General features: G+C 43.0%; 1 protein-coding gene across 2 annotated transcripts in view; it reads right to left on the reverse strand.

Annotated features, from left to right (window-relative positions):
• Positions 1–1,499: 1,499 nt before the first annotated feature.
• The window catches only part of LOC110505385 (EARP-interacting protein homolog), a 99,048-nt gene continuing 85,062 nt past the window's right edge, over positions 1,500–15,485 (reverse strand). For both annotated transcript variants that reach the window (XM_090220655.1, XM_090220654.1), the window contains one exon: positions 1,500–3,025. In XM_090220655.1, coding sequence (XP_090076781.1) covers positions 3,001–3,025 — 25 coding nt within the window. In that variant the 3' untranslated portion in view covers positions 1,500–3,000. The remainder of the gene's footprint in view (positions 3,026–15,485) is intronic.

A 15,485-nucleotide genomic window follows, 5' to 3' on the forward strand; every position in this document is an offset into this window, starting at 1 on the left:
AAATTGAACACGTCTACTCTATATCCGACATGGTACAGGTATCTTCTTTTTAAGCCCTTTTGTTTCAAAGTAAATGTGTTTAAGACTGCCAAGAATCACTCTATGTGACCCTGATTTAGACCACTGTAGTAAAAGGTTAAAAACACAGAATGTGAACCAAGACAGCCAGCTTATCAATCCCTGCAAACTGAAGGCCAAGAAGACCGTCAGAAGCAATATAATGTACTGTCCATTCTGCTACAAATGCTGAATATTGATAAAAAAAAATCCCCAATATAGTCTCTGTAGTATTCACCGAATATCTATTTCTATTCATACAAATATTCACATCACACTCCTCCTCTCTCTCCTGTGTGTATTAGAGGTTATAGCAGGCTGAAGGGTTGCAGGGTCTGTGAGAGAGAGTGTCTGTCCGGAAGGTTCTGCACAGCGCAGAGTGTTATCTCCTTCCCATATGTTTACCCCAGGGCCATTCCACTCCTTGTAATTGACTGTCTAGCATGGAGCCTGGGCCCAAGCCTCAGCCTGCACTGGAAGGAACACTTTAGTCCACTTGTTTCTCCTGTCTGTCACTCTGATAAAACAATTAAAAGACTACCGTAGTGCCCCGCAGTGCCCCACAGTGACAGCATAGCTGCAACCCAGCTCTAGAAAGAGGCCAGAGTTCCCGATTTGGATTTCCGAATTGGATGACCGTTCAAAATATATTTTCCCAGTCAGAGCTAGTTTTTTTTCCCAGAGTTCCCAGTTATCTTGAACTCACTTAAATCCGAGATTCCCCAGTTCAGAGTTTACAGTCGTTTTGAACGCGGCAGATGTCATACTGGATTGACAGCATGGCCAATCTATTCAACCTTTTCTGGCCCATGGTGTGTGTGAGTGTTTATTCTTTCAAGATTGGAAAAGATACCCTTAATCCCAGACTTGTACCACACACCCTCTCCACTAAATAGCAGGAGAAGCAAAATAGTGATTGATTTGCAACACTTGCAATTAGCCACTGATTCCATCAAACCACTGATTGTTGAACTTGTTGTGTGATGTTTATGTCCAATGGCCGATCATTTATCTTCATATGACTTTTTGAAAGGGATTTGCCAGTAGATTGTTGATGTGATTCATGATGATGACTGCTTGTCAGCTTGCTAGGTAAGATTTTGAAAGTATGACGTTGACATGTTGACACCAGTCCAATCAAAGCTACGTTAGATATATTTTGTGTCATTTTATCTGTGGTCAATGACCTTGAGCCTTCTTGGATTGGCACTTCTAATGTAAATCTATGGCAGCACCCAAGGAGGCTTGAATTTTCAAGCTCTTCCTGTAAATTTGGCGGTGACGTGGTGTCCCCATGAGTGACAGAACACTGAGCCAATCATGGCACAAATAGAGAAGATTACCAACCCCTATGCTCTGTATTTTCCGCTGGCTGACCCTCCACATGTGAAACACCTGCATTTCTGAGCCGCTTTACTCAAGAAAACAAAAAAGAGACCATGTTTGTATGCGGCTTTATTAACTCAACACATTTGTTTTTAAAGGTGGATTTTAAACTGATATGTGACATGTATTAATGTCAAAATAACACGCAACACAGGCAACAAAACAACAAAAACATCCATGTGTATTTTATTTTTATAATGTTTTTGCTAAAACAGGTGGGGCTCTCATCGTGGTTCTTACTTTGCCTGTAATGTGGCAGCCTCTGACTCTTGAGTATCAGACCACCAAAGGTTGCATCTTTGCACAAAACTGCATGTCCGGCAGCTCACAGACTGTCAATGATCGCTCGCAATTGAGAAATGATCAGTAGGCCTAAAATGACATCATTATATCTGTTGAATGACTGTTAGTTACAAAACGAACAGTCCTGGGTAGCCCCATATGCAAAAGGACCTTGGCCGCTTTGCGGTTACAATGTAGCCAAGCTGTGTACAGTATGTACTGTATGTGCCTATGCACCAAATTAAAAAAGCACAGGATCATTTGTATCCCAATAAAACAAACAGCTCTGCTTGGCTTGGTAAGTCATATTGACAAAATAAGTCATTTCTACCCTTTTTGAATCAAATACGTATGCTGTCTTTTACATTGGCATTTACTGTGTTTCACTATTAACAAAGTAAGCATTTACATTTGTCAGGAGTTATAATATGATGTAGAGGAAATGAAATATACAAGTCATTAAAATTTTTTTTTTAAATCATGGTTGACAGTGCTTCAAACAATGACGCCAATACAAGTCCATGTTGGAGGAAAAGCAGAATGGTCAACTGGCGTGGTTGTTGAGAATACACTTTTTTTCATTCATCTTTTGTTATTCCTCATACTTTTCATGATTATTCTGTTTCTTCACAATTTGTTGTCGGATACGTACCCCACTCACTTTGGTTGTTGTTCAAAATGACAATCATTTACGGTAGCCTAGCTGCAGGCTACATATTTGTTCAAATGAGAAAAAAAAACGTGTATTTTCTCTCATCTTAAAAAGGAAAGATTCTCAAGGTAGAGTACAGTCGAATGATTTTTTGTTCCAAATGTGTGGTTTTAGGAACCAAAACGCAATTACATTATGTATGTAGTGCTGTTCTTTGTTTCTATTTATCAAATCAGGCCTACACAATAACAAAATATGCAGGCTGTATATGAGTGGCTCACAATTATTGTTGTTGTTGTATGAAGTAGCCTTTATGAAAGAAATGGTAGGAGACAGAGTTCATGTTGAAATATGACCCATATTACTGGAGTTACATGTTATTTTTCTATTGCATATTCGGGGCCGCATTCATCATATGTTTGCAACATTATTTTTATGTGAACATAATCAATGACCAAATTTAAAAGCAAAACTCCAATTTGCTTTTTCAAGTTGAGAGTTCTTGTTCAATGCCCTTCCAGATAACACTGTCGTATTGAGAAAGAAAATTGTTCAAAGATAAATGAAAGTTCACATTCGAAAATTGTACTACATTGTTGTGGAAGGAGAAGGATGTTTGTCAGTCAAAGGGTTGGTAGGGGTTCAGACCTGTCAATAAATAGAAGGAAGGGAGTAGATTAGTAATCTAGTCACTAAAACACTTTTTCAGTGTAATTTATTGTGTCAAAACCAAAGAAAAATAGCTGTGTTCTGTTCATAAATATGGATTCCCCCTGTTAAGAAACAGCACAGCACTGCAGGAAAACTTACCCCCAGCGTTTGCACCCCCATTTTCAGACAAAGTCAGGCGCACATGGGGGTGGGAGGAGGTGTGTGTGTGTGTGTGTGTGAGTGTGTGTGTTGACATTATTATGATTTTCCACTATCAGCCTCAACGAACCATGCATCATAACTACTACACATTATGTGGAACTGCCTCAGTAGCTTCCATTCAGATAAAACATGTGTTTTTCAGGTGAACATATCTAGCCTCTATGTCTCTATGTCAAACAAGAAGCTAGTAGTCACATCTAATGACAGCTAAATCCTATGACACCTGATACAGCAGATGAACAAACAACTATACAATGCTCTATGTTACAGCCATCCATATCAGTCCCATCAGGTAGCTAGTGTACATACGGAGCCTGAAGGATCAACAGTCCCATAGGAATCACTGCGGAGAGACAGAAAGAGCAGGAATGATACCGTGCCTCCCAGTTAAAAAGGTTAATCCGTTTATCATTGTACATTCAGAACCATTCTATGAGTCAGTGTATGGTGCTATGGAATGCCATAGCCTTTGGGCTCGTCTTTCCCCATTGGCGTATAGCATTGTTATACTGTATAACGTCGTCAAGGCCACAGGATGTTCAACTGTCATTATAAATGAATGCATAGATTGAATATACACTGCTCAAAAAAATAAAGGGAACACTAAAATGACACATCCTAGATCTGAATGAATGAAATATTCTTATTAAATACTTTTTTCTTTACATAGTTGAATGTGCTGACAACAAAATCACACAAAAATTATCAATTGAAATCAAATTTATCAACCCATGGAGGTCTGGATTTGGAGTCACACTCAAAATTAAAGTGGAAAACCACACTACAGGCTGATCTAACTTTGATGTAATGTCCTTAAAACAGGTCAAAATGAGGCTCAGTAGTGTGTGTGGCACGTGTGGCCTCCACGTGCCTGTATGACCTCCCTACAACACCTGGGCATGCTCCTGATGAGGTGGCGGATGGTCTCCTGAGGGATCTCCTCCCAGACCTGGATTAAAGCATCCGCCAAGTCCTGGACAGTCTGTGGTGCAACACAGTCTGTGGTGGTGGATGGAGCGAGACATGATGTCCCAGATGTGCTCAATTGGATTCAGGTCTGGGGAACGGGCGGGCCAGTCCATAGCATCAATGCCTTCCTCTTGCAGGAACTGCTGACACACTCTAGCCACATGAGGTCTAGCATTGTCTTGCATTAGGAGGAACCCAGGGCCAACCGCACCAGCATATGGTCTCACAAGGGGTCTGAGGATCTCATCTCGGTACCTAATGGCAGTCAGGCTACCTCTGGCGAGCACATGGAGGGCTGTGTGGCCCCCCAAAGAAATGCCACCCCACACCATGACTGACCCACCGCCAAACCGGTCATGCTGGAGGATGTTGCAGGCAGCAGAACATTCTCCACGGCGTCTCCAGGCTGTCACGTCTGTCACATGTGCTCAGTGTGAACCTGCTTTCATCTGTGAAGAGCAAAGGGTGCCAGTGGCGAATTTGCCAATCTTGGTGTTCTCTGGCAAATGCCAAACGTCCTGCACGGTGTTGGGCTGTAAGCACAACCCCCACCTGTGGACGTCGGGCCCTCATATGGACACATGCACATTTGTGGCCTACTGGAGGTCATTTTGCAGGGCTCTGGCAGTGCTTCTCCTGCTCCTCCTTGCACAAAGGCGGAGGTAGTGGTCCTGCTGCTGAGTTGTTGCCCTCCTACGGCCTCTTCCACGTCTCCTGATGTACTGGCCTGTCTCCTGGTAGCACCTCAATGCTCTGGACACTACGCTGACAGACACAGCAAACATTCTTGCCACATCTCGCATTGATGTGCCATCCTGGATGAGATGCACTACCTGAGCCACTTGTGTGGGTTGTAGACTCATGCTACCACTAGAGTGAAAGCACCACCAGCATTCAAAAGTGACCAAAACATCAACTAGGAAGCATAGGAACAGAGAAGTGGTCTGTGTTCCCCACCTGCAGAACCACTCCTTTATTGGGTGTGTCTTGCTAAATGCTTATAATTTCCACCTGTTGTCTATTCCATTTGCACTACAGCATGTGAAATGTATTGTCAATCAGTGTTGCTTCCTAAGTGGACAGTTTGATTTCACAGAAGTGTGATTGACTTGGAGTTGCATTGTGTTGATTAAGTGTTCCCTTTATTTTTTTGAGCAGTGTATTTGTAGGCTATTGTCTGGGCTATAAGGGTTCTCTGTTGTCATATGAGATCAAAAAATTGAATGAATATCCCATAATGATCCATGTCTTGTTATGATCTTGTATGTCTTGTTATAAAGGCTCCTATCCTGCATTCCAGTAAAACATCCATTCGGGCCTGGGCTTGGTTCACCGAGCAGGGTGAGGTTAAATAGCAGGAGTAGCAGGGAGATGCGGTGAGTCAACACATTGCAGTGACCTCTCCCACTTTCCTCCAGCACATACAGTGAGTCTCCAGGGAGGAAACATCACATGCATCACCACAAATGCATGCCAGTATGACTACTATGGGGTGTGAGGATAGGGTCAAGGGTTGGAGTGTGACCCATTACTACAGCAAGCAGCCCAGACTTGGTCCAATTATAGTGAGAGAACCACCATGCACAGGTCAACGATGGTATGATAGCAGTGGCCATCTCTACACTGGATGTTGTGTATAGCTCATTAGAGTGGTGTTCTATCATTACTACTCATTCCCCTATAGAGGGGTCTCACATCATGTCATCCAGCCCGGCAGAACATCATTACAGTTTGTGTGTGTGTGTGTGTGTGTGTGTGTGTGTGTGTGTGTGTGTGTGTGTGTGTGTGTGTGTGTGTGTGTGTGTGTGTGTGTGTGTGTGTGTGTGGTAGAGGGAGCTGTTGCTGTTCCCAGTCCATGATAAAAGCTGCAAATGGACACCACCTTCGCTGGAGAAGCAGGGGTCATTTTAGATTGCCTAATGGATGGGAATATCCATAACAGTATGGGGGATACCATTTCCCATTATGTCCAGGGCCTACCATTAATGTCTCCAATCTTTTTCATATGGTGGGAGATGAGGAAACATATTCTGAGTTAAAGGTGGATGAGATTGCCAATATTGAAGATGCACTTCTGAAAATACTTGACTTGTTCTTCAAAGAAAGGTTGAATTCACTTACTGTGAGAGGTGGGGGACCACTCAATTGCCAGGTAAAACGTACAGTCATTGACATAGAGATAAATTCACACATTTTTTATGACTGCGTACACTCATCAAATAGGAGGGCCTACCTCTTTGAAAGCTAATTTACGAGAGTCCTTCTTGTTCCAAGTCCAGCTTTTAATAAGAAGACTTAGGAGGGATAAATAACTATGGGCGTTCCCTAAATCATCAGCCATTAGCAAGTTAGTATGCAGTGTTAACAAGGCACTGTCTATAGGAGCTTTATGTCTGTTTATAGGTCCCTGTCTTAAAGAGGCCCTTAGAAAGTGGAGTCAATCAATAGCTTTTCCTTACCAGTTGTTTACTTCTGCCTTAAATCATCGAACATCTCAGTCAAGTAAAACTTCTTCTCAAACCTACACAAAACAATATGGATGCCTGAATAAAAACATCGCTCCATGTTGTGAAATAGTGGCCATTGTTATGGGGATATGAGTAAATGTCACAGACACAATTAATGACTTGCGTCTGGCTGCCATTTCCGCAGGTGTTAAGGATTGGGTAGCCTATCCACAGCTGGTGAGATCCTGTTGTCCCGCTTGTTTAAAAGTCATTACCATCTTGTGTCTGCCTGACCAGTCTGGTGACTCATCTCCATACTTTTTCCAGCTCAGTGTGGACCCTGGTTATAGTTATTACTGTGTCTGCAGCTGGATGTATTGTGAACGAGCCCTAGTCTGACCACAGTCTTGGAGACGAATGTAGATAGACATGTCACATGGTAGACTATTGTAGGTGCTTCTGCTGATCACATACGCTGTTCTTCAGGGGAGGAGGGGAGAGAACTCCAAGTCTGTGTGTCTTATCTCCTCAGCACCAAGCAGCTTTAACCAGACTAGATTTTCAGAGTGCTGTGAGCAAAATATTCACCCAGAGATTGACAGGGTGGAGGGCTTTTTCCTCCCTTTCTTATCCAAAAGGCTGAGTGAGCGAGGGGGGCTGAGGAACGAGGCTGAGCGAGGGAGGCTGAGCGAGCAAAGGAGTGTAGACAGAGCGAAGATATAGGGACAGAGCAAACGGCGTGGGCAGTAAGCCATGAGAAACACTCCAATCTCCATCTATCCTCTAATTACCATGGTGCTTGCAAGGCAATGCAATTTGCATAGGAGACGACTAACATTAGAACACCATCATATCCACATTCAGCTTCACGGTTAGAGCAGTAAAAAGAAGAGATTGAATATATAGGTTATTTTTTAAATGTAATCCGTTACAGTAGTGCAATCCAAAATTATAATCAGTAAAGTCATTTTGGATTACCCAAACTCAGTAACGTAGTCTGATTTTTTTCAGTTACTGTTGGATATATTTCCCATTATTAGGCATTAGAAGAGGACAAAAGGATCCCTCTAATGCATTTGGTGTGTCATCATAATGGTCTCTGACTTGTGGTCAGACTAGCTCTGGTGGAACAAACTTCAATGCTGAATTGAATATCATTGAGAAAACAGAAAAGTCTCATAATGTATCTTTCTAATGTGACATACTTTCTGAAATGAAAAGTAATCCAAGAAGATATATATTTTTCAAATGTATTTGTAATCGGATTACAATATTTTAGCTGGTAACGTAGATTGCAGCTACATTTTATAAAATCAGATTACTTATAAATTATTACATTGAATCAATAACTCCCGACCCTCGTCATGACATATCCTCAGTGATGGCTGCTCAACACCAGTGGTTTACTAAATCAAGACAAATGTTCATGTTGTTCACATGTTACTGCCTGAAACAAGGCCTTCCCCCTGAGCAGAGCATTTAAAATGACCCCCTCCCCCTAGCCCCTTTTGCCATTCCAATTCTCAGCCATTTTCTGATTTGAATAATCATTCAACTAAGCTGTCAGTCACAAACCCTCCTTATTTGGGGAAAGCCGAGATATTGTTAGATCACAAACTAGATGGACCCAACTTCCCTTATTTACCATTTAAATATCACCCGTAAACTCTGCATGCTTGAGACCAGGAACACTACGCACATGTGCAGTCCATATTCAGCAGTCTAAATAAATCTGCATCTCATTTTACTACGTCTATCAAAGCCTGTGCTGTACGGTGGGCTGAGCCTCAGTCGTAAGATCATTCTGTCCTCTGAACCTTGTATGAAAACCCAGTCTTTGGCACAGTGAACATCATGCAGCACAGAAACCTCAACAGAAATGTGCCCAGATGCACACAGTGTACAAAGACACACAGACATACAGGCTCCTGTTGAAATAGCTCCAGTATACCTATCATTTAACCCTGCAAATCTGACTGTATACAATACCTAACAGGCACTACCTATTCTCCACATCTACATACTTTCCAGATAACCCAGTTGTTGTCCCTACTCCTCATACCTAGCCTATCACCAGAACTGATACTTCAGTGTTGGTCCAGAAGTTGTGTGAGCTTGCTGTGGCTGGCTGGTATGATGGTGGACATGCTGTGGCCGTTCATCATAGCCAGGGATATGGCAGACAGCCTGTCAGGCCAGTGACTCGTGTGTGCCAGTTGTGGCCCCTACGGGGTGGGTGTCTCTGGGTAGGGTGAGACTGAGCATCCATCAATGTCCAACACACTGGGACTGAACCGCACAATATGGAGCTCTCTGTAGGCTGGGATTGGGTTGGAATGATTGTAGCCTGAGAGAATATTATCTGGAAGTTCAAAAAGCTTCCAAAAGAAAGTAAGCCAACAAAATACACAGCATTTACTACTGACTGTAACCAAAAAAACTCCTGTGGCACGGTCAAACTCACAACCCCCCCCCCCCCGAAAAATGTATTAGTGTATTCTCCACACAATAACACCCCCAGGTCTCCCATACATACTAGGTATGCCTGTCAGTTCTCTGCAGTTCCTAGAGCTTTCATGTACTTTTCAAAGTTTCATTTATCACCTACGGCAACCTTGCCTTTGCCCAGGGCAATGGCATTGCTCTGTGCCACCGCACACCTCATACACACAGACACACACACACACACACACACACACACGCACGTACATCCTCTTCGATTGTCTCAGCGCCTCACTGTCATTAACACTCATTGAGGATGGGTTTATTGAAGGCAGCGGTGTTGAGGCATCCTCTGTGTTATTCATAGGAGCCCTCTTCTTGAAATGCAGCTGGAGCTGGATGGGGCTGGGGACAGCTTCCTATATAGGTCACTTCCTCCTTCTCCCTCTCGCTCACTCTCTCTCTCCACCCGCATGGCAGGAAAGTGAAAGTGAAGGAGGAAGGGAAGGAGATGGAGGGAGGGAGGGAGGGAGGGGAAGGCTTATTTTATCAGGTGCACACATGCAGATATACACACATTCACAAACACACACACACACTGTAAAGTCACACGCCACAGCAGATAAAGCAGCATACGCTACAGAGTAGATTTTTGCAGTCATGATTGGAGGGGGGGGGGGGGCTGGATGTATTAATAGTATGTACTGTATTACTAGATACACTAGTATTAATAGATACAAAATAAATGGACAGCCAGTTATCATTAAATCATGTGAGACAGAGTTTTTACATGCATACACATAACCCTTATTCAATAGATACTTGTTGAAAATGCAGGGACATTGATATGCATTTACACAATTTTGATAATGCCTTCAATCAAATATTCATAACATATAATTAGGGTTAAATATGCATGATGGTAGAAACATTGGTAATCAAGAGTGAACCCAAGCACTGGGGGTAAGTACACAATGTATGAAAAGGTAATGTAAACATATTCCCTGGAGTGAAAATATAAATATGAAGGAACCAAGACAAAAAAAACAAGTAGAATACTACTGCAGAATAATGATGATGTTCATGACAAGGATGATGATGATGAAGGTGATACTGAGCTCTCAAACTGTTTTGTATTGTCTTGCATTATCTGCTAAGGACTGACTGTTATAATGGTAATAATGTTCTCAAAGTCTCTTCCTGTTCTTTCAACCAATGAGAGTCATTCCTTACTACTGTCTCTGTCAATCCTGGTCTTTCTATTGGAGGGTTAAGTTCTAGGCTTCCTCTCAAGAGTAGCTTGAGCAATGACTTTGTGAAAATAACTACACAAATTGAACTACATTGAGACAAGTTGTATTGACTTTAAAAGCTTTCGAAAGCCGGTGAAGAAATCGTATGTCCTTCTCTATCATTCAGACCACAGAAATCACAAAACAGCATGGAAAGAAGAGTGTGTGTGTGGTGTGTGTGTATGTGTGTGTGCGCGCGTGCGTGTGTGTGCGCGTGCGTGTGTGTGCGTGTGGGTGATCCAACCTTGTTTCCCAACAGCCTCCTGTCTAGAGGCGAATGCCACAGTGACGGTTCACTGCCCCTCTGTATGACCTGGGTCATACAGTCCTCACCTAATGTCTTGTCAATGACCCACATCTCAGGCGTGTGTGTGTTTGTCTGCCACTCGGCTGGGTGGGAGGAGGAGACAGATCTGGGTCAGGGAGTTCCCATGAGCCTGTCTGAGACAAGTGTTCCATTCAATCACACATCTGACATGGACGAGAGAGCAGAGAACACTGTGGACACACACACACACCCACTAGAACAACACACACATGTACAGTATGCAGTGCCTTCAGAAAGTATTCAGACCCCTTGACTTTTTCCACATTTTGTTACGTTACAGCCTCAATCTAAAATTGCTTAAATTAAAAATGTTCCACAGCAATCTACACAAAATACCAAAACATGACAAAGCGAAAACAGGTTAAGACACTTTTGCAAATGTATTAAAATAAAAAAACAGAAATACCTTATTTACATAAGTATTCAGACCTTTTGCTATGAGACTCGAAAATGACCTCATTTCCATTGATCATTCTTGAGATGTTTCTACAACTGTGGTAAATTAATTTGATTGGACATGATCTGGAAAGGCATACACAGTTGAGAGTGCATGTCAGAGCAAAAGCCAAGCCATGAGGTCGAAGGAAGACAGGATTGTGTCGAGGCATAGATCTGGTTACTCTGACAGAGCTCTAGAGTTCCTCTGTGGAGATGGGAGAACTTTCCAGAAGGACAAACATCTCTGCAGCACTCCACCAATCAGGCCTTCATGGTAGAGTGGCCAGACGGAAGCCACTCCTCAGTAAAAAAAAAAAGAAAAAAAGACACAGGATGTTTTTCAGGGGCAGGGAGACTAGTCAGGATCGAGGCAAAGATGAACAGAGCAAAGTACAGAGAGATCCTTGATGTACACCTGCTCCAGAGCGCTCAGGACCTCAGACTGTACTGGGGTGAAGTTTCACCTTCCAACAGGACAATGACCCAAAGCACACTGCCAAGGCAACGCAGGAGTAGCTTCGGTCTCTGAATGTCCTTGAGTGGCCCAGCCAGAGCCCAGACTTGAACCCGATTGAGCATCTCTTGAGAGACCTGAAAATAGCTGTGCAGCTACGCTCCCCATCTCAACTGACAGAGCTTGCGAGGATCTGCAGAGAGGAATAGGAGAAACTCCCCAAATACAGGTGTGCCAAGCATGTAGTGTCAAGAAGACTTGAGGCTATAATCGCTCACAAAGGTGCTTCATCAAAGTACTGAGTAAAGGGTCTGAAAAATGATGTATTTTAGCATGTAAATCTTGGTGGGGCAACCGAAGTTAGTTTGCAGGAGCCCGGCCCGCCACAAGTAGTGACTAGAACAGGATGAGAGAAGGACATCCCGATCGGCCAAACCCTCCCCTAACTTGGACGATGCTGGGCCAATTGTGTGCCGCGTCATGGGTCTCCCGGTCACAGCTGGCTGCGACATAGCCTGGGATCGAACCAGGGGCAGCAGTGGCGCCTTAGTACTCATTGTTAAATTTGTGATTTCCAACTTGTTGTGAAATGTTTATGTCCAATGGCTGATGAGCACTGATACGTTTTATCTTTATCTTGTCTGCATGTGACAAGGATTGAAAAGGATTTGCCAGTAGATTGCCGACTTTATGCATGATGATGACTGCTTGTCTAGCTTGCTAGCTGATGTTGTATGATGTTGACATGATCAGTCCAATCAAAGCTACGTTTGAGATAGCATATAGATATAGCATTTGACATCATTTTATCTGTGGCCAATGATCTTGAGCCTTCTTGGATGGTCACTTCTAATGTAACTCTATGGCAGTACCCAAGGGGTTTGAATATTCGAGCTCTACCCGTAGGTTTTACGGTGACGTAGTGTCCCCATGAGTGACAGAACACTGAGACAATCACAGCGCAACAAGAAAACATTACCAAACCCTATGCGCCATATTTTTTTGCTGGTTGCAAAAATGTATAAAGAACAGTTTTCGCTGTGTCCTTGTGGAGTACTGTGTGTAGTACTGTGTGTAGATTGAAGAAGGGGGAAAAAACATTTAATCAATTTTAGAATAAGGCTGTAACATAACAAAATGTGGAAAAAGTCATGCACTGTATTTGATAACATTTGCTGTGATGACTCAAATCCATCCTTTAATTTCTCCCCCTACAGCAGGGGTGTCAAAGTCAAATGGACGGAGGGCCAAATAAAAAAATCAGCTACAAGACGAGGGCCGGACTGTTCGAATGTTCATTGAAAAATTTTTAAATGACGCATATAGTCTAGTGAACCTAATTGAACCTACTGAAAACCTAACAAATATATTACAATATGATCAGATAAATAAAGCAATATTTTCTTATGGCTCTGTCAGTAATCTTTAATTTTCAACAGACACAAAAGACAAATTTCCTTTATATAAATATCCCCATAACATGAACATTAAATGAAAGAAACCGGTATTCAAGGCACCATCAGTAGACTATATTTTCTATTTTAGCAAAAGTGGGCTAAATTTACTTCAAAGAAAAAACAATAATAGCAATTTTCTATCATCCACTCAACTGAAATATTTTTAAAATATAATTGGATTGAAATACAAAAAAATAAAGTGCAAAAATCTATTAATCAAAAACAACACTTTGTTTAAGGAGAAGTAACATGCAGTGAAAACAAATATTAAATTTTAACTTTTAAACTTGAACTGAGTAAAAACTCTAAATATGTGATTGCACAGTAATGTTCACTTGTTTGAGGTTGAGGGTGATACTTGGTGGTGTCCCATCTTTTCCACAAGTTCATCAATGTTCGGGGTAAGGCTCTGAGCTGAAGAAATCCTCAGAATTGAGTGGAGGTGTTCAGCAGTAAGTCGACTTCTGTGTGATGTTTTGTTCAGGTTCATCAAAGAAAACAGTTGTTCACACAGGTATGTGCTGCCAAACATAGACAACGTTTGAGCAGCCTGGATGCGCAGCTGGGGCATTGTGCCGGGGAGGAAACGGGCGAACTCCGCAGCACCCACTGCCGCATATTTTGCCCTCAGTGCATCATTGCATTGGAGGTCAATCAACTCCATTTGGAGGTTTGGTGGTGAGCTTTCCACGTCAACAGCAAATGGGTTACCGAGCAGTTCCAACCTGCTTTTTTGTGCTTCAAAGTCAGCAAATCGGCGTCGAAAGTCAGCGGCAAGCATACCTATTTTATCAGCCAACTGTGTGCTCGGGAACGCACTGGTAGAGAGCTTCTCTTTCATGGTCTGGCAGCTGGGAAAGTGGCTCAAATTTTCTTTCCGCATCTGCGTCTCCCACAGAGTCAGTTTGGTTTTAAATGCCTTCACTGTACTGTACATATCAGAGATGACACGATCCCGACCCTGCAGCTGCAAGTTTATTGCATTCAGATGACTCGTAATGTCACACAGAAAAGCCATTTCACACAGAAACATTTCGTCTCGGAGTTGTGTTGTGTCTTTCCCTTTGCTGTCCAAGAACAGACAAATCTCCTCACGAAGCTCGAAACATCTTTGAAGCACCTTTCCCTGGCTTAGCCATCGCACCTCTGTGTGATAAGGCAAATCACCATGCTCCGTTTCTAACTCCGTCAGAAATGCCTTGAACTGGCGGTGATTCAAACCTTTGGCTCTGATAAAGTTAACTGTGCGCGTGATGATGCTCATTACATGCTCCATTTTCAAGGCTTTACCGCACAACGCTTCCTGGTGTATGATACAATGATAAGCTGTCAGCTCACCTGTCGCGTTTTCCTCTTGCATCTTTTCCCGTATCTTCGCCACCAGTCCGCTCCTGTGTCCACACATCGCAGGTGCTCCGTCGGTTGTCAAACCCACGAGTTTTTCCCAAGGCAGCTCCATCTCATTTACACATCTTGACACCTCTTCATACAAATCATGCCCCGTAGTTGTGCCATGCATAGGACGTAAAGCCAAAAACTCCTCTGTCACGCTTAGGTTGGAGTCCACTCCGCGGATGAAAATTGACAACTGGGCAATGTCAGAAATGTCGGTGCTCTCATCCACAGCCAAGGAATATGCAATAAAATCTTTTCCCTTTTTCACAAGCTGCTCTTTTAGATTGATGGACAACTGGTCTACTCTCTCGGCAATGGTGTTTCTGCTCAGACTCACATTTAAAAAGAGTTGCCTTTTTTCTGGGCAAACTTCGTCACAAACTTTAATCATGCAGTTTTTGATGAAATCCCCCTCCGTAAATGGCCGGGCTGATTTAGCGATCTCTTCTGCCAAAATAAAACTGGCCTTGACAGCAGCCTGGCCTTGTGATTTGGCTTTTTTGAACAGAGCCTGTCGAGATTTGAGGCCTCGTTTTAATTCCTCTGCCTTTTGTAGCCTTTGTTCCATGTCCATATTCTTGTTTTTGTCCGCGTGTTTCGTTTCATAATGTCGTCTCAGATTATACTCTTTCAGTACCGCCACACTTTCTCCACACAGAAGACACACAGGTTTTCCAGCTACCTTCGTGAACATATACTCCGACTCCCACCTTGTTTGAAACCCCCGGTTCTCAGTATCCACCTTCCGTTTTGCCATTTTTGATGGGTATCTGAAAGTTAATTTTACTGTGATGCTGACGACTGCTGTGCCAATAAATATTGAAATGAAGCAGCCTACTGCTCGGTGCGTCACCTTTGCATTGTGGGAAATGTAGTATTGGTGCGTGTAAAAGATCTGCGGGCTGCCGGCTTGCTGCGGGCCGGTTCTAATAATAAATCAAGATCATCCCAGGGGCCGTAAAAAACCTTCTTGCGGGCCGGATGTGGCCCGCGGGCCTTGACTCTGACATATG

This window comes from Oncorhynchus mykiss, chromosome 25 (assembly GCF_057628025.1).
Source record: "Oncorhynchus mykiss isolate SJ-2025 chromosome 25, ASM5762802v1, whole genome shotgun sequence".
In the NCBI taxonomy this organism is placed as follows: domain Eukaryota; kingdom Metazoa; phylum Chordata; class Actinopteri; order Salmoniformes; family Salmonidae; genus Oncorhynchus; species Oncorhynchus mykiss.